This window comes from Macaca thibetana, chromosome 15 (genome assembly GCF_024542745.1).
Source record: "Macaca thibetana thibetana isolate TM-01 chromosome 15, ASM2454274v1, whole genome shotgun sequence".
Classification (NCBI taxonomy): Eukaryota; Metazoa; Chordata; class Mammalia; order Primates; family Cercopithecidae; genus Macaca; species Macaca thibetana.
Genome location: NC_065592.1, coordinates 10607308 through 10624866, shown reverse-complemented (window position 1 = coordinate 10624866; position 17559 = coordinate 10607308). Strand labels below are relative to the sequence as shown.

The window sequence follows — 17559 nt, the reverse complement described above, 5'->3', positions numbered from 1 at the left end:
GGCGGATCACGACGTCAGGAGATCGAGACCATCCCGGCTAACAGGGTGAAACCCCGTCTCTACTAAAAAATACAAAAAGCTAGCCGGGCGAGGTGGCGGGCGCCTGTAGTCCCAGCTACTCGGGAGGCTGAGGCAGGAGAATGGCGGGAACCCGGGAGGCGGAGCTTGCAGTGAGCTGAGATCCCGCCACTGCACTCCAGCCTGGGCGACAGAGCGAGACTCCGTCTCAAAAAAAAAAAAAAAAAAAAAAAAAAAAAAAAAAAAAAAAAAAAAAACAGATGCTAGAGGGCTGACTAGGGATCAGTTTCTAGGCTGGGAGAGAATGCCAGGCCTCCGCGTTATCGTCCGTACAATGGCGGGGGCGGGAGAGCAATCCCCGTTCCAGTGCCCATGCCCCAGCTCCTGAGCACCCGAGACCCCACCCCCAGACGCCCCTATCTCCCGCACTCTGTCCCAATCTCACCATTTCCCCGCGCGTTCAGTCACCGGAGCCGCAAGCCACATCCGGTTCCGGATTCACGCTTTTCCGGCTTTGGGCTGCGGAGCGCGCCGGGAGTCGTAGTCCCCAGGCCGGCTCAGGCCCACGTCGTCGGAGACTAGCAGGAACCGCCTCCTTCCCCTTTGCATATCGGGGAAGTGTAGTTCTCAAGAGCATTGTGGGGCCGGTTGCTGCCCGAATCTCCCTAGGGAATGGGACCGAGTTGGGGACCCAGACTCCCTGGCCTTCATGGCCACAGTCCTGTCGCCGCCCCACCAAAAGCCAATCTCTAAGTATCCCAAAGTCCTGGGGTCAGAGTGAGATGGGAGTGCGGGATCGGAAGTTCCATTTTTCAGATGGGAAAAGCGAGGCTCAGAGAAAGGTAGATCCCAATCCGAGTCAGTGGTGAAGCCGACACGGGAACTGGGGGGCCGTTAACTAGTCTGTAGGTGGGAAAGGCGCAGAGAATGTTCACTTTTCAGCCTAGGATGGGCGGGGGAGGGTCTGTCCCCAGCCCGCATGAATGGGGAGGATTTGGATTGGTGGAGAGGGGGCGCCCTCCTCACCATCGCCTGGCCTCCTGGGCCACCCTCTGGATGTCCCCTCCTTTCCTTCACCGGCTGCCTCTCGCAGCAGCCCAGACATGTTTCGGACCAGAACCCACGCACAGGCCCCTCCCCGATCTTGGAGGATCCTTCCTCTGAGAACAAAGGGATGTTGGGCCAGATCATCTTCCAGGCTTCTTCAGCTCCGAGATAGGAACGCGGGCCCCCACCACTCACCGGCCGGCTGCTCCTCATCCATCCAGCCTCACTGGGACGCCACGTTCCTCAGGGAAGCCAGCTGGGAAGGGTTTTTTTTCTTTCTTAGAGACGGAGTTCTATGTTACCCAGGCTGGTGTCGAACTCCTGGGCTCAAGTGATCCTCCCAACTCGGCCTCCAAAAGTTTACAGGCGTGAGCCACCGTGCCCAGCCTCCTGTGCCTTTTAATTCACTGACACACTTGTTCATCCGGCCCTGTCAGCTCCCTGAGGGTAGGATCTGAGATTGCTGCTGTATCCCTGGCACCCCGTGGAGGCTTGGCCCAAAGTAAGAGTTTTTTTTTGTTTTTTTGTTTTTCCCCCAGAGATGGGAGTCTCACTGTCGGCCAGGCTGGAGTGCAGTGGCGTGTTCTCAGCTCACTGCAACCTCCGCCTCCTGGGTTCAAGTGATTCTCTTGCCTCAGCCTCCCGAGTAGCTGGGACTATAGGCGCGTGCCAACACGTCCAGCTAATTTTTGTGTTTTTAGTAGAGATGGGTTTTCACCGTGTTGGCTAGGTTGGTATCAAACTCCTGACCTCAGGTGATCCGCCCACCTCAGCCTCCAAAAGTGCTTGGGTTACAGGTGTGAGCCATCGCGCTCGGCCCAAAGTAAGAGTTTTGAACCAGCCAGCTTTAAAATTCAGTGATTGTTTAGATCCTGGAGTATAGATCCTTGACTCCAGGCCTCCCTGAGGGGTTATGTGGAGGCCTTTGGCCTGCTGTCCCCACCTGGGGGGTTTGGGGAGAGATGTACTTGAGCCTGGCATGGTTCACTCCCTCTGGCATTTATCTCATTGGTTTGTTGGAAGCCCATCCTGTCACTCAGGCTGGAGTGCAATGGCACAATCTTGGCTCATTGCAACCTCTGCCTCCTGGGTTCAAGTGATTCTCCTGCCTCAGCCTCCTGAGTAGCTGGGATTACAGGCAGTCACCACCACGCCCAGCTAATTTTTCTATTTTTAGTAGAGATGGGGTTTCTCCATGTTGGTCAGGCTGGTCTCAAACTCCTGACCTCAGGTGATCTGCCTCCTAGAGCCTCAGCCTCCCAAAGTGCTGGGATTATAGGTGTGAGCCACTGCGCCTGGCCAAGAGCAACATTTTTAAACCTACAATCCGATTCTTTTCCCTTATCTCTCAGGAGACTTTGGGCTCAGCTAGGAGCCCACTTTTACCTCCCTCCCCGGTTGTGCATGTAACAGAGGAAGGGGCAGAATCCGCCTTCAGGGTTTAAAGAGGCCGTAAGTGGGGGTCAGCCCTGAGGAGTGGGGTGAATGCTATCCTGGGATAGAGATGGAGCCCTGGTGGCCTGATTCCTCCTGGCCTGGCCAGTACCATTGTAGCTTCCTGCCACCTCCAAGCTCATTAAAGACCCAGAGTGACTTGCCTGTCCCAGAGCGACTTGGGAGGGTCAGAAACAGGGGTGAGGGGCCCAGGGCAAGCCTGGGCCTGTAAACGATGGCAGCCTGGGGCTTTAGTTTGGGAACACATTCACACCTCCTATAGGTCAGGCTGTACACTCGCGTTGATAACCCCATCTGCAGGTGAGGAAACAGGCACAGTTATTTGTCCTCAGGCATGCTCCTTAGAGGCCACTTGATTGCAGAGAAGGTCTACAGGGCAGTGGTTAGAACTTGGCCCTGAGGACGGAGCTTTCGCTCAGTATGAGGCTGGCAGGTAACGGCCTTCTGTTTCCTCCTCAGGAATCTGGAATGATGAAGGTGGTGATGATTGTGCCTGTAGCCAGGACCGGGAGAACCCTGGACCCCTACATCTTCCCCACCCCTGGAATGTCACTATACATATCTGACTTCCTTCTGATGTTGCCTTTGACCCTAAAGTCAATATGATAAAGTAACAAGGTAAAAACAAAACAGCAAAAGAAACAAAAACCGAAACATTTAATTTTTTCCTCTCAAACCAAGACACTGACACTAGGCTGATTTCCCCTAACAATGTTATTTTCTACAACAGAAGCTGGGACAGAGGAACAAACACAGCCCAGTCAAGTAGTGGTGGCAACATTCTGTTAGAAAGGAGGGGACTCAAAGAAAAAAAAGACACCTCCCCCCACCTCCTTGATCACCTCCCTAAAGACAGAGAACATGGACACCCTCCATCCTGGCAGACATGCCATGTGGTCAGTTTGTGCAGTAAACAGGAAAGAAAAAAAAAGCAAAAAAAAAAAACCCCTAAACATATTGTAGACCTTTATTTTTTAAATCTCCTAATAAAAACGTTAAACTTTCAAGAAGATTCCAATCTGACATTGCATAGACCAATTCCTTTCCAAAAATATCTCCGATATACTCTCCATCTCTCTCAATATATAGAATTTGAAGTCCAGGAGCTGTGGGCGCCTGGTGGGAATTCACTGAGCTCAAGGGGACAGGAGGGCTGAGGACAGGGCTCCCACATGGGAACAACAAAGCCAGGCTTTCTGGCCTCTGGCTCCAGCCAGCATCAATTTGGTTGTGGCCGAATTCTCAGTCCCATCACCCTGGCCCAGGGCCTGGCGTGGGAGGATGTGGCAGGCTCTGTCTCCTTCCGGTGTTCCTGGTCTGGAGGAGTCTCCCCAACAGCACCAAAGCCAGCTATTTTCTGCCCAAAGCCCCAGAACTTTGAATGAGAGGCAAATCTACCCTGAATGCACCTCCCTCCTAGGCTGGGTGAGGTCACACAGACACAGAAGGGCAGGACAGAACTCCCCCCATCTTCTGGGGGCGAATTCATCTGGACACAGTGTGGTCAGCTTCCTTTTTAAAGTGCCAGTATCTGTGGGGCAGGAAGGGACTCTCAGGGCTGAGCAGAGCCTTCTCTAGCCCGAGTAAACACTCTGTCCCACCTCGGCAGGCACCTTCTAACATTCATTTTCTAAGGGTTAGGTGAGTAAAACAACAACAAATGCTAGAAATGCTCTGGTCCCAATGCCAGGGAGTTCCAAGACCAAGCAGCCCAACTCTCACCAGCAAGGGAAGATGGGGAACTAGGGAAGGAACCCTCCCCGTCTGGGGAGGGCACCTGCACCCCTCCCAGAGAGAGAAGCCCCATCCCGGCCCCCCAGCTGGGCCCCAGCGCTGCTGGAACCAGCCGGCAAGTGGGGCAGAAAAGCAGCACCTCCCCTCACCTGGGGGAGGAGACAATATTGAACCGTGAACTCAAGAAGAAAGAAGGAAAGAAAAAATGAAAAAAGCTACAGGGCTAAGTAAACACCAGCCTGCTGGGTTTATACAAAATGAGTGAAATTTTAAAGGGGCAGGAGAGTTTGTCCAGGGACTGGCTGGCAGCCAGAACCCACCTTCAAGCAAGTTACAAGGACTTGGGGGAAAGTGCTGAGAGCAGAGGCTTTAGTAGGGGGCAGGGCCAGACTGCTCCCCGCTGGGAAAGCACACCCCTTAAAGGAGCCCTTCCCCCTTGCCCAGAACGGGGGATGCTTACAGAGGAAGGCTGAGGCTTTTCTGGCAATGAAGCCAGCTCCGGACCAGTCTAGCCACAGCCCACCTGCCTCTCTGGCATCCACCCCAGTCTGGGCAGCTGACCCTGAGGGCAGAGAAGGACTTTGCTTGCTCCAACCTTCCTGCAGGAAAACCAGCTGCTCAGGACCCAGCCCTGGGCAGAGGGCACCGTCAGTGCTCAGACCTTTCTCAGCACAGGTCTCAGACCTGAGCTGGAGCTAACTGGAGGGAGGAGAGGCAGCACCCGTTCCCGCCGGGCTGCTGGACCCTGGGCCTCTGACTGCACAGCAGGCAGTGACCAGGAGTCTTTGGGAAGGGGCCCAGGGAAGGGGAGGTGAGGGGCCAGCGGGACTGTGCTGGGGGTGAGCATGTGCAAAGTGCAGGCTGCAAGGCAGCGGGAGGACTTTCGCCGGGGGAGGCAGGGGTCTCGATCTGGAGTGTGGGTGGGGTGTGAGGTCATGGCTCCCAGGAAGAGGCCGCCAGCAGGTCCCCCAGGACACAGGAAGGGACAGCTGAAGCACTAAGCAGTCAGACAGTCACAGGTGCAGGATTCTGGAGGCGGTCTGGCCCCCCACCACCAGGGCAAGGGAACAATGGAGCAAGGCCCTGCTGCTAAGACGTGACCAAAGCCAATGCTCCTGGAGTGAGTGGGGACACAGGTAGAGAAGCCCCTCAGTCACAGGCATCTCTACATTTAGGAGCTGCTGCATGTCCTCAGCCAGAGGGCCGGGTCAGTCTCTGGCAGCAACAGTCCTGGCCAGCTCCTTCTTGTCCACGAGCTGTATGGGCCCACCTGGCCCGCCTGGCCTGCCCTCTAGTGGTTCAGAGGAGAATATTCACAGTGGTGCCTGGGCCTTGGTGGGCCAGGAGGGTCCCAGCATGGAGGGGAGGGCAATGGAATGATGCTAGGGGGACAGTGTGGACTGGAGTGCATGGAGGAGGCATGGAGGAGATGTGGCGCAGAGGTGATCTGAAGGGGAACGTTCCTCATGGAATGATGCGGGTCTGGACTCCAGAGAAAGCAGTACTCTTCTCCAGCCCGGACACCTGCTCCTCAATGGCTTTCAATCACAACTGGCTCGTAGACCCCAGAAGAGACCCTGCAGGTGAGACACAGGTCAGCATGTCCCCCTCAATGTCCCATGTCCTGAGCGCTCCACTGGACCAGGCCTTTGGAGGTGTTTCACAAGCAGGTGCTGTTAACCAGCCCTGTGTTGCAAAGGGGCCAAAACCAAGGCCCAGCGATGGTAAGTCCCTTGCCCACAGTGACACAGATAGTAAACATCAGTCTGTGGGGCCTGCAGAGCGCTTCCAGGCACGTCTGGCTGTGCCACGCCATCCTCATAGTCACCTTGGCAGGGAGTGACTGCACCCTGCCCCACTTGACAGGTGAAGAAACTGAGGCTCAGAGGGATGTGAGGGTGGCCAAGAGGGCAGTGGGAAGTCAGGAAACCTGGTCAGCTCCTTTCCCTGCTGAGCCCAGGCAGAGTCCTGGAGTCGGGGACTCTTGGGGCTCAGCATGTAGCTCTGCTGTGATCTCACTCCCAACCAGATTGGTTTCTTTCCCAGAGATGCTTCCTCATTTTCAGAGGGGGCCAGGGAGGGGTGTGTTTACAAACCCCTAAGGAAGCCAGCCCCTCAGTTTCCTTCTTGCTCACCGCTCCCCCACCCCCACCCCAGAGCAGCCCAGGAAGACTACTGCAAGGTGACGGCTGCCATTCCAGGCTGTGGCCAGCAGGAGTCAGCAGAGCAGCGTGAAAGGGCAGCCTCGGCGCAGCAGCCTGGCCATGTCTCTTCCCTGGGGATGTGGATGTTAGGCAGGTTCCCCACCTGCCCTCAGCAGCCTGCCGGTGGGAAGCTCATTTGCTCACTCGCTCGTTCATTCGGTGAGCCAAAAGCACATGGAGAGCCAGGCACACAGTCAACATGCTCCGAATGAATGCCTGTGACGCGGCATAGACTCTATAAACTGTAGTTCCTGCAAGTTTGGTCTCATCTATCCCCACCATCTGTGGATGCCGTGTAGGCAGCAGCCTGCGTTAAACCAGGCCTTCGCTCAGGGCCTGGTGCCTAGATGGTGCTAGGGAAAGATTTGTTCAGTAAACCCATGAGGCATCACCACCACCATTGTTCCCAGTCCCTGGAGCTGGGAGGAAGGGGAAGGGAGGATTCTAAATAAACCTGTGAGGCCCCTGCCATGTGCCGAGCCCTGTGCCAGGCACCGCCTGAGGCGACCCTGTGAACCATGGGAACTGACCGAACCCGTCCGTGCCCTCACTGCCCCAGGCTCCCAGGTGAGGTGGTGGTGTCCACACTGCCTGACGGATGGGGAAAGGGAGCTTCAGACATGACAGGCCCAGGGTCACACTGTGGCGACAAGACTTGGCATTCAAGGCCAGGTGAGTGGACTGTGGGGACTCTGCTCTCACCCCCAAGCCCCAGCCACCCCGATGACCCCTCCCTGAGCCTGCCCTACCTGGTGGCAAGCTGGATGCCGCTCAGCGTGGCGGAGCCATCACGGCTCACGAACAGCCGGAGGTTGCTGTCTGTGGGAACACAGGGGAGGATGGAAGCTAAGCGGGGCAGGGCTAGCCCTTGGAGCAGGTGGCCTCGCCCCCACCAGCCCGGCACGGCTCACCCTCGGTGTTGCTGCCATCCGTGAAGTCCTGGCTCTGCACGATCTTCTCCACGATGGCATCCGCATCGATCCTCGTGTCATCCACCCAGGTCGGGTGGCTCTCCACCGAGTCCTTCTTCCGCCTGGGTCGGATTTTGGGGGGCAAGTCACAATGGTCAGGGCAGTAACAGGCGCAAGCACAAAACCACGACAATAATGCCGGCCAGCTGCAGCAGTGCTCAGAATGCCCCTGTGTGCTCCGTGCTGTGCTCCACTGAACCCCTGAGTGCACAATAGGGTGCAGCTGCCATCATGAGCCAGTTTTATAGACGAGGATGCCAGGCAACGAGCAGGTAAGTCAGCTTTCCAAGGCCATCCAGCGCATAAGGAGTGGCTCTAAGGCTTAGCCCAGTTGTCAGGCCCACAGACTGTGCTCTTGTCCGATCCGCAAAACCACAACAGCAGCCATGAACAGAACCTGCTGCATGCCGGGCATGGCTGCACCCTTCAGGGCCATGAGTTGGTGGAATCATCACCACCCAATCCACTGAGTTGGGGACCCTACGGTCCCTGTGTTACAGGTAGGTAACACAGAGGTTCAAGCGGAGGTTCAAGGCACCACTGGGAGGGGTCTGTTCTCCAGGGGGCACCAAGCAGTAGGCCTCACCTGAACGAGCGGTCGGACAGATGCAGGGGCCGGGGTGGCCGTGGTGGCTTCTCCGGGGCCCGGTGCTCCCGCTCACTGCCCTCAGGGCTCTCCACAGTCATGCCAAGGCCCCCAGAGGCGCTGCTGCTGGTGGACGTGTTGCGGCGGTGCGTCAGGTCTGAGAGGCTGGAGGAGCGTGAGTGCTCTGTGCTGTAGCCTGTTGGGGGCGCCGCAGGGGATCGTCATAATGGGGGATCCCGAGGAAGGAGGAGGCCGCAGGGGCAGGGCCAGGCAGCCACTCACCAGAGATCTTGGACTGCTGGCTGGCATAGCTGGAGTTGCGGGAGTGGCCAGAGTGGAACACCTCCTCAGGGCTGGACAGGTTCTGGTCGGGTTCCTCTGGCAGCCCTGGAAGGCAGAAAGCAGCAAGGGGTGAGGTGACAGGGGTCACCCAGTGCTGCTCACCATTGCCCTTCACAGCGTGCCCTCACAGAGCCTCCCATGGCGGGGAGCCATTTAACAGACTGAAAAACAGGTTCAGAGGAGCAGCAACCAGCCTGAGCCACAGGTCACCTTCTGAACCCAGGTCCGTTGATTCCACAGAGGGCATCCTTGTGTGGGGTGCCCACCACAGACCAGCGAGGAGGAATGCTGAACAAAAACTGCCTCCATTACCCACAAGTGCAGTGAGAGGTGCAGAGCAGGGAACAGTGCTTACTGGGGGTCTGGCCCAGTCTGAGGACAGGGAAGGCTTCTCCAAGGAGATGGCCTTAATGGCAGACCTCCAGGACATATCGCTGGAGGGAGCCAGCTAAGGCCTCAGGAGGGCAAGGGCCTTCCAGGCACAGAGAACAGCATTGGCAGAGGCCCCGAGGCTGGAAGGGGCCTGGGTCAGCAGAGTTGGAGTGGAAGGGACAGGGTGAAGGGGAGCAGGCTGGCCCAAAGGGACAGGCCCACAGTCCTGTCCCAAGTTACCCATAAGTCCAACTTCAAAACAGATTTTCCTGGCACTCCCCAACAGGAGGCATAAGGGACCAGGTGGGACCTACCCAGGGCTCTGAGTACCCACCCGCCCTCCAGCAACACACCCCAGGCTGGCCTGTGATACCCCAGGCTGGCCTGTGTGCCCATCCATAACTATGTGGCTTTTCAAGTCCCCAACAGGTTCTCTGCATATGGGGTGAGCCCAGCTCCAGAGGCAAGTGGGCACTCAAGTCCCACCCTGCCTGGGGGAGGGGCCTCTTCTACTTCACACGAAGGTACCACCTGCGCTGGGGTGGCCTGATCCCCAGATACATCTCTCTTCTGGGGACTCCCATCCAGGGGCTGGAGAGAGTAATTGTGCTGGGAAGCCCCCAGCTTTCTGTTCCGGGCCTCAGCTGGCTGGGTCTGCAGGGGAAGAGGGAGTGAAGGAAGGCCAGACCCTTGAGGTCAGAGGATCCCTCACCGCTCCCAGTTCACAGAGGCAGAATCACTTGGCAAGCATCTGCTGGGTCACACGAGGCCTGTGCTCTAACTGATTCTGTGGGACAATCAGGGTTGCCACCTGATGCCTTGTTCACTAATCACCTGGGGGCGGTCCAAGGCTCATACCTCTGGGGGCCCTGCTTAGGGTTGAGGGGGCCCAGCAAACACCTGGGGGCAGGCCAGAGCTCCTGTCCGGGCAGCACCCCCTCCTCCTAATTGCCACGCCATCTCCTCTGGGGGTTGGGGCTCTTTCACATTTTTCATAACATTATTACCAGTGATAATTTAATAAAAACAGAGTGCCCGGCCAGGCGTGGTGGCTCACGCCTGTAATCCCAGCATTTTGGGAGGCCGAGGCAGACAGATCACGAGACCAGGAGAGCAAGACCATCCTGGCTACCATCCTGGCTAATACGGTGAAATCCTGTCTCTACTAAAAATACAAAAAAAAAAAAAAAAAAAAAAAATTAGCTGGGCATGGTGGTGCTCGCCTGTAGTCCCAGCTACTCCGGAGGCTGAGGCAGGAGAAATGCTTGAACCCGGGAGGCGGAGGTTGCAGTGAGCCGAGATTGCACCACTGCACTCCAGCCTAGTGACAGAGTGAGACTCTGTCTAAAAAAACAAAAACAAAAACCAGAGTGCCCACTGAGTGCTTACCATGTGCGGGGCAGGTGCCCACATGTGGACAGTTAATCCCCAAAGTGACCTGGGATGTAACTGCTATTACCAATCCCATTTTCCAGAGAACACCGAGACAGGGAGAGGCAAACTGGCCAGTCAAGGTCATAGAGCACGTGGGAGAGCAAGAGGTCCCAGCACGTCCCTCTGCCAGGTATACTGTGCCTCACCCTCCGAATGCAGCTCAGACACCACATCCTCAGGGAAGCCTTCCCTGGCCCCGGATGGATCCCACCTTCTGGGCCTGTCTTCCCCAGCTCTTACCCTGTTTGCAGGTAGACATGCATGTCATTTACCTATGACTTGGCTGAGGCCTGTTTCTCCTGCTAGACTGCAGGGCCATGAGGATGGGGAGGCCACATCAGTCTCAGTCCAGGGCACTGCTGTGATCTCAGGGCCCAGGAGCATAGCCAGCACACACAAGGTACTCAGATGTCATTAGCCCAGCAGGAGCATGCAAACACCCTCCCACCATCACCTTCCCCTCAGTCAGCATCTCCCTGGGGACCTGGGCATGACATGGAGGTAAAGCCCTTGGGCCACTAGCAGGGGAGGCGCGGGCAGATGAGGAACTGTACCTGAGCTGAGAATGGTGGGCCGGGCCTTGGGGGCCCGGGACCCAGTCAAGGAGTTGGTGCTGCTGCCACCACTGCTGGTCCCGCCACCCTTACATGTCAGCTGCAGGGAGGAATCCTGGCCTGGGATGGAGATGGACTTGGCAGTAGATGGTGGCCTTGGGAAGACAGACAGGTGTGACTAGGGTGCCCCGCTTCAGGACCAGACGAAAACGGAGGACACCAAGAGTCCCTGTTCCTCCACCCCCAGTGCCCAGGACTGGGCTCCCATCCGCCCCCTAGGCCTGTGCCAGCACTCACGTCTTGAAGCAGGGGTCTCCAGAGAGCAGGAACATACCAATGGTGACCTGTGGCAAGGGGAGCAATCAGCCATGCCCTGGCCACCCACAGCCCGCCCAGGAGCAAGGCCCCCTGCAGCCTTTCGGCTCTGGCCTCAGAAGGGCTTGGACTCCAGTCCTGTCTCTCTGCCCCCTACTGACTTGGGGGCTCTGGCAAAGCCACCTAACCTCTTTGAGCCCAGTTTCCCTGTGTGGAGGACAGAGATGGTACCAAGGCCTGCCTGGCAGACCAGAGGGGAGGGCATAGCAAGGTGAGGCCTGGGCTTAGCCCTGCGCCTGGCAGAGTGAGCGGACTGCAGTCAGCTACAGGCCTAGACAGTGAGCTTCTCCAGGGTGGAGTCACACACTCACCCCCGGCCCTGTGTAAGGAGTACAGAGCTTAACCCAGCAGGCAGGAGAGGGAAGAGGGCTCATGGGGCCTGGCACAGCAGGTGGCGGGCAGGGTTTGGTGAAAGTCTGATGAATAAAGCATGAAGTCATTGCAAACTTAAGAGCCCAAATGTGGCAACATTTGGATCCTAAAATCTAGGCTGAGATGGAGTGACAGGCAAAGGATGAGCAGGTGGGAAAGAGGGGCACAGATGCTGGGGCCACCACTTATGAAAGGGTGACCACTAGGTTGATGCTTTCTATGGCTTATTCACTCGGCCATGAAAGCAGCCTAGCCCCAGGCTGTTGATGAGGGAACCAAGACTCAGAGAGGGGAAGTGACTCCCAAGACCCTGCAGACAGGACGTGGGGGAGTTGCCCTTGAACCCAAGGCTACCTGGCCCCCAGGCTCCCTTGATCTGGCCTGAGGTGCACAGGGCTACTGTGGCTGTGCTTTTCAGCCTGACTGAGGCTGAAAGGCTCCGGCTCCCAAGACAGTCTGGACCCTTTCTGGCATCTCCGGTTCCCTCTGCGAAGGGTCTAGGAGGCCCCAGAGTCCCTGCTCACCACCTCCTGCCCAGCTCTGCTCCAGATACAATAGGCTCTCCCTGGGTCCCCTTGCAGAGGTGCTGTTTGGACAGCCTGTTTTCCTGGCCAGGTGGAAGGTGTGGAAACAGAGGAAGAGAGGTGTGCTGATGATGGACACCCAGACATTTCTGTTCCCAAAAGGCCAACAAGGCAGCTGCCTGGGGGTGGGGATGCCCTGGCTATTGGAAACCTGCCCATGCCTGCCCCAGAGCCCTCAGCAGCCATCGTTTTCGCTGATAATCCACTAGGGGCCAGGCTACCTACCGCCTGTCACTTGGGGCAGGATTAGGAGCTGGGCCAAGAAGTCAACTGGCTGGGGGTCAGATGCCAGCTCTGTCTGTGACTCCAGGTAAATGACTTAATGTCTGTGCCTCAACTTCCTCCCATTTGAAGCTGGGACTAATCAAAGACACCACAGCTCGTGGGGCTGCTGTCAGGGGACCACGAGAGAAGAGAGGGCATGCAGTCAGTATGATGTGGACCCACTGCAAGCGCTTGCCAAACTTGGAGACAATCAGGGCCCCGCCCTGATCTTGATGGGGAAACTGAGGCCAGCAGCTAAGCCAGGCCTCCCTCTGATAGTGGTTTTCTGATTCCTGGACTTGCACCTTCCCGATGTCTACCTATTCAGGTAAGGCCTGTATTTTTAACAACCCTTCTCCAGGGGGTTCTGATGAGCAGCCCGGTTTGTCCCCACCCCATGGTCAGGGTGGCAGAGGCGGCAGGATCCCTGGTACCTTAAGGATAGAGTTGTCCTGGCGAGTGTTCTTCGTGTCATATCCCTCGAGCAGGCAGCAGCGCACCGTGGAGCCCGAGCCCGCAAATTCAGCCAGGTTCAAGTCAGCGAAGCCCAGCTAGGAGGTGAGAGGAGCGTGTGGGAGGCTGAGAGAGTGTGGACTCCTGACTGGCGGAAGCCCAGAAGGGGTAACTTGGCAAAAGTTGGGGAGGGAGACAGACAAAGCCCCTGGGCCCACCCCACAGCCCCGACTGACTGTTGCATAACTGGACCCAAGGACAGAGGCCCCGGGTCGGCAGCACCAACATGGCAAAGCCAGGAGCTCACATCCCTGAGCTGGACAAAGCACCCTTTGTGCCACGTCCCAGCGTGCACCGGGGCCAGTGCGCCTGACATGAAAGGACATTGTTGTCCGTGACACAGATGCATTGTTCCCTGGGAAACAAGGCCGTGCTGTAGGGAGCTGCCGGGTCAGCAGGCAGGGGAGGAGGGAAGGCCTGTGGGAAGTGATGGGACACCCCCACAGGCCCTGCAGGATGAGCAGGAGCCCCAGGGAAGGCAACCTGGTAGAGGCCAGAGTGAGGGGCTGCTGGGCAGAGTTCAGGGTCTGAACAGGCCCTCAGGAACTCTGGGCAGAGGATCGAGGGATGGGGAGGGAAGTGGGAGTAAGGGCAAAGAGGGCATGTGCTAAGAAAGCTCTGTGTGGCCGGGCGCGGTGGCTCAAGCCTGTATGGAGGCCACAAGGTCGAGACCACAGTGAAACCCCGTACTAAAAATACAAAAAAAAAAAAATTAGCCTGGAGGGTGTAAAGCTGAGGTTGAGGCAGGACGGGAAGTGAGCCGAGATCGGCCACTGGGCAACAGCGTGAGACTTGGGGATGGAGGCCAAGTCTGCTAGACCTGGAGGGTAAACTGAAGTTGAGACAAGGTGGTGCCAGGCTTGGGGACTTGGTGGACATCTCTGGTTCCCTCTGCAAAGGGTCTAGGAGGCCCCAGAGCCTCTGCTTTCCACCTCCTGCCCAGCTCTGCTCCAGATACAACAGGCTCAGAAGAGAGAGAGAACGAAATGTTTGAACCAATGTTTGAACCCAACCGAACCAATGAGGGATGGGTGTCAAGTACCTGCTGCCTGCAAGTCTCTACTGCAGTGTTCAGGGCACACACTCCAGAATCAGGGAAGTGGATTCAGATCCTAGCCCCGCCATGGACTCAGACTAATCCCCATTTTACAGATGAGAAAACTAAGTTCAGGGAGGGGAAGAAGCTTGCCCAGGGCCAAACAGCTAACCCAATAGAGACTAGACTGAAGCTAGGCCTGATCAGCACCGCGTCCAGCCGCTTCTCAGGGCCTCAGTTTCCTCCTCTGTATAATGGGAGTAAAGCCTGCAGTGGGAGTTCAATTACAGAACAGAAGGGAAGGGGCCTGGCAGTGCCTGATATGTGCTGGGTGCCTGGTAAATGTTTGCCAGTGGAGGCGAGATGCTCCCAGGTGTTTGCTGGTAATTCCTTTCCTGGCTGGGCAGCAGTCCTCACCATGTGAATCAGAGAAATTTCCACTCTGACGGCACCCTCCACAGCCTGGCTCTAGCCATACTGCTCTCTGCTTCTGGAGAGGGATGTCAGCGCCCCGGGCCAGGGCAGAGTGCACGGCCCAGCTGGCTGAGTTCCTGAGCTCCGGTCAGTGGGAAGGGCCGCGCCCTGTATAGCACCTCCCTCGGGTGAGAGGTGAGGCAAAGGCATTTCCCCTCCCAGCTGATGGAGCCCACCTTCCTGCCACTGGGCTAAGCCTCCCAGGACATGAGAAGAGGAAGCCAAGAGTATACCACGGAGAAGAGGGATGGAAGGCAGAGCAGGCTTATTCAAAGCCAGAGCTGTCTTCTCCCTCTTTACTCAGTAGAAAAGCTCTTCTTAATACTATGTAGGGGTGAACTGTCTGTGGGTGCAGTGAAACCCTGGTAACAATGCACATGTCCAGCAGCAGGGCTGGCTGAGTCAACCATCTCCAGCCATGCCACGGGACACTGCTGCCCTTAGAAAGCACATAGAAATTTGTGATAACACAAAAAGATGCCCAGGATGGATTAAGTAAAAAACCAAGCTGCAAATCTGTGTATGTATTTATTTATTTATCTGGAGGCAGAGTCTCGCTCTGTCACCCAGGCTGGAGTGCAGTGGCGCGATCTCGGCTCACTGTAACCTCCACCCTCCTGGTGCAAGCGATTCTTGTGCTCCAGCCTCCCAAGTAGCTGGGATTACAGGTGTGCACCACCACACCTGGTTAATTTTTTTTGCAACTGTAGTAGAGATGGGGATTTGTCATATTGCTGAGGCTGGTCTTGAACTCCTGAGCTCAGGCAATTCGCTTGCCTCCGTCTCCCAAAGTGCCAGGATTATAGGCATGAGCCACCATGCCCAGCCGTACTCAGGAGGCTGAGGGAGGAGAACTGCTTGAACCCGGGAGGTGGAGGTTGCAGTGAGCCAAGATTGTGCCATTGCACTCCAGCCTCAGCAACAGAGCATGACTCTGTCTCCAGAAAAAAAAATATATATATCATATTGTTTGCATGCACTTAAGTACACATAGAGGGTGCTCATTTTGCATTTCTCTCAACCACATGCATAGATTTTATTTGCTGCTCTCTTTGTATAGCATATTTCCTTTTTTCCTTCTTACAAGTTCTGCAAAGGTCTTAATCAATCCCAATAATGGGGTCCCAGAAAGAGGCCTGGAGAGAGGAAAGGGGACAGAAACTGGCCCTTTTGCTCAGTGAACTTCTGTACCATTTATATTCCAACAACCGTATGCTGCCTTTATATTGAGTGCAAAGGCCATCAATAAAGATATTTCTAAAAAATAACACATCTCAGGTAGGGCTGAGTGTCTCTTGCTTGTGGCAGAGAAGGGGCTGGAGGTTTCCCTTGTGCCTGTCCCGTGCCACCCCGCATTCCATCCCACCCCCCTTTGCACAGCCCCTCTTACCTTGGAATAAGCCTTCCCGCCTTTCAGCTCCTGCACAAGGAGGGAGACACGAGCAGCAAGTTGATTGGGAAATCCCAGGAACCTCATGCATCTCCCCCCAGTCCCCCCAGATTTGAGGGGAGGAGGACAAGGGGCAGAGCAACCCTCCCCATTTTCAGCTGGGGGTGCGGACTCATGAGGGGAGGGGCCTACAGCCCAGCCCAGCAGCCCCACATGCACCCTTGGCCTCACCTTGCGCACAGACACACGGAAGACACAGGGGTCCAGCAGGCCGGTGGCCGGGTTAGCACTCATCTTACACACGAAGGTGAACCTCTTTCGCCACCGCACGCAGTTCTCCTGTACCTCCTCCCTGCAGGCCAGAGATGACAGGTGAGCACAGGCATGCGCATCCGCGCCAGGGGACCCCATGTGGTACCAGAGACACAGCAAGAGCCCTGCCCATTGGGAGTGAGGCAGTGGGAAGCTTCATTTTCACCCTGTGTCACAAAGTAGCTGTGTTTTCACAAGAATGTACTCGTGTAGTTGTAAAAACAACAGCAAAAAGGTAATAAAAATGAGACAAACACAGGCAGGGGTGAGGTGAGCTAAGGGCAGCTGTCCCTCCCCGGGAAGCCTGGCAACCTGCAGAGCCTCCCTCTGCACCCAGCGCTGCTCCCGCCACCTTGCTCTGAGACCTTGGGCAGTTAACTGCACTGCCATTACCTCCTCCAGAGCCAGGATCTGCCAATTGCCTCGTGACCCTCACAACAGTCTTAGGCTGGACTACTCAGCCTATTTCACAGATGAAGAGACCAAGGCTAGGCAAGCTGCCCCACACCTCCCAGCCAGTAGATAGCTGAGCTGGGCCTGAAGCGTGGTTCCTCCTGACTCCAGAGCCCAATTCTTTACCACTAATAACAACAGCAGCAATAGTAACAACAGCCGATACCCACACAGCGCTTCCCATGTGCCCAGCACTGTTCAAAGAACTTCACAAGAGCCAGCAGACCCTGGAGCCTGCTCCAAGTGCCAGAGAAAGGTGGTCATGCCAAACCTTTCCAACCTCTGCCTGGAACAGCCACACCATTAGCCTAATCCCCAAAGAAACCGGGGGCCCGGAGGCTAAGACCCTTGCCTGAGGCCACCACAGGGAAGAGCAGAACAGGGATTAACCCAAGCAGTTGGACTCGGTGTGGAGAAAGCGACTTGGGGGCTTCAGCTTCACCAACACTAAGCAGAGGGATCTGGTCTTCTAGCCCCTGCCCCCCGTTCCTCCTGAGTTGGAGAGCATGACCACGCTGAAAAATTCAGCACCCCTTTACTGGAGAGATGCTTTGTGCTCTGGGAGTGAGTGGGAGCCAGTGGCAGCAGCTCATCCAAGCCCCTCCCAACTGCTGCGGGGGCCTCGGCAGGATCTGGGGGTGGCAGTGGCACGTGGCGGAACTGAGCTCTGCATCCCCGAGCAGCTCCGCATCTCCACACAGCCTGCCTGGCAGAGCCTGTGCTCAGGAAGGGGTGGCCAGGGAAGGGAGGGGGCAGTGTTAGAGACGTTATCTCCAGCTCATCCTCCTAACCAGAACTGCCAAGGGGACAGCTAAGGAAGTGACCCGAGGAGAGTGGGTTAACTGCCAGATCGAGGCCTCAGGGAGGGTCGGAGAGGGCCACAGTCAACCCTCCCCTGAGCATCACCAGGTTTGCTTTGCACGGCAGTCTTGCAAGGTGGGCTCTATGCCACCCCTTCTACTGCTGAGGGAACTGAAGCTTCAAGAGAAGGCCACCCTACCTGCCACTCGAGCTCACATCCCCAGTGACTGGCAAAGCAGGATTTAAACCCAGGACTGTCCGACTTCAG

General features: G+C 56.6%; 3 protein-coding genes across 13 annotated transcripts in view; 1 reads left to right on the top strand and 2 right to left on the bottom strand.

Moving 5' to 3' along the window:
- Window positions 1-17559, bottom strand: part of DPM2 (dolichyl-phosphate mannosyltransferase subunit 2, regulatory) — a 285267-nt gene that overhangs the window by 2579 nt on the left and 265129 nt on the right. For 4 of the 10 annotated variants that reach the window (XM_050760486.1, XM_050760485.1, XM_050760482.1 and 1 more), the window contains exon 2: window positions 464-495. In XM_050760486.1, the coding sequence (XP_050616443.1) occupies window positions 464-466 (3 nt within the window). In that variant the 5' untranslated portion in view covers window positions 467-495. Of the gene's footprint in view, window positions 1-463; window positions 1134-3982; window positions 3993-7344; window positions 7355-17559 lie in introns of those variants that run through there. The other 6 variants (XM_050760488.1, XM_050760489.1, XM_050760484.1 and 3 more) reach the window with 5 other exon arrangements.
- The window catches only part of BBLN (bublin coiled coil protein), a 287657-nt gene that overhangs the window by 58778 nt on the left and 211320 nt on the right, over window positions 1-17559 (top strand). The gene's annotated exons all lie outside the window — the stretch shown is intronic.
- EEIG1 (estrogen-induced osteoclastogenesis regulator 1) overlaps window positions 3475-17559 on the bottom strand; it is a 39853-nt gene continuing 25768 nt past the window's right edge. The window contains exons 2-11 of one of the 2 annotated variants that reach the window (XM_050760169.1): window positions 15957-16077; window positions 15726-15755; window positions 12747-12863; window positions 11015-11061; window positions 10718-10872; window positions 8298-8402; window positions 8016-8211; window positions 7370-7491; window positions 7208-7277; window positions 3475-5831 (exon numbers count right to left, since the gene is read on the bottom strand). In XM_050760169.1, coding sequence (XP_050616126.1) covers window positions 5786-5831; window positions 7208-7277; window positions 7370-7491; window positions 8016-8211; window positions 8298-8402; window positions 10718-10872; window positions 11015-11061; window positions 12747-12863; window positions 15726-15755; window positions 15957-16077 — 1009 coding nt within the window. In that variant the 3' untranslated portion in view covers window positions 3475-5785. Of the gene's footprint in view, window positions 5832-7207; window positions 7278-7369; window positions 7492-8015; window positions 8212-8297; window positions 8403-10717; window positions 10873-11014; window positions 11062-12746; window positions 13444-13617; window positions 15695-15725; window positions 15756-15956; window positions 16078-17559 lie in introns of those variants that run through there. The other variant, XM_050760170.1, reaches the window with a different exon arrangement.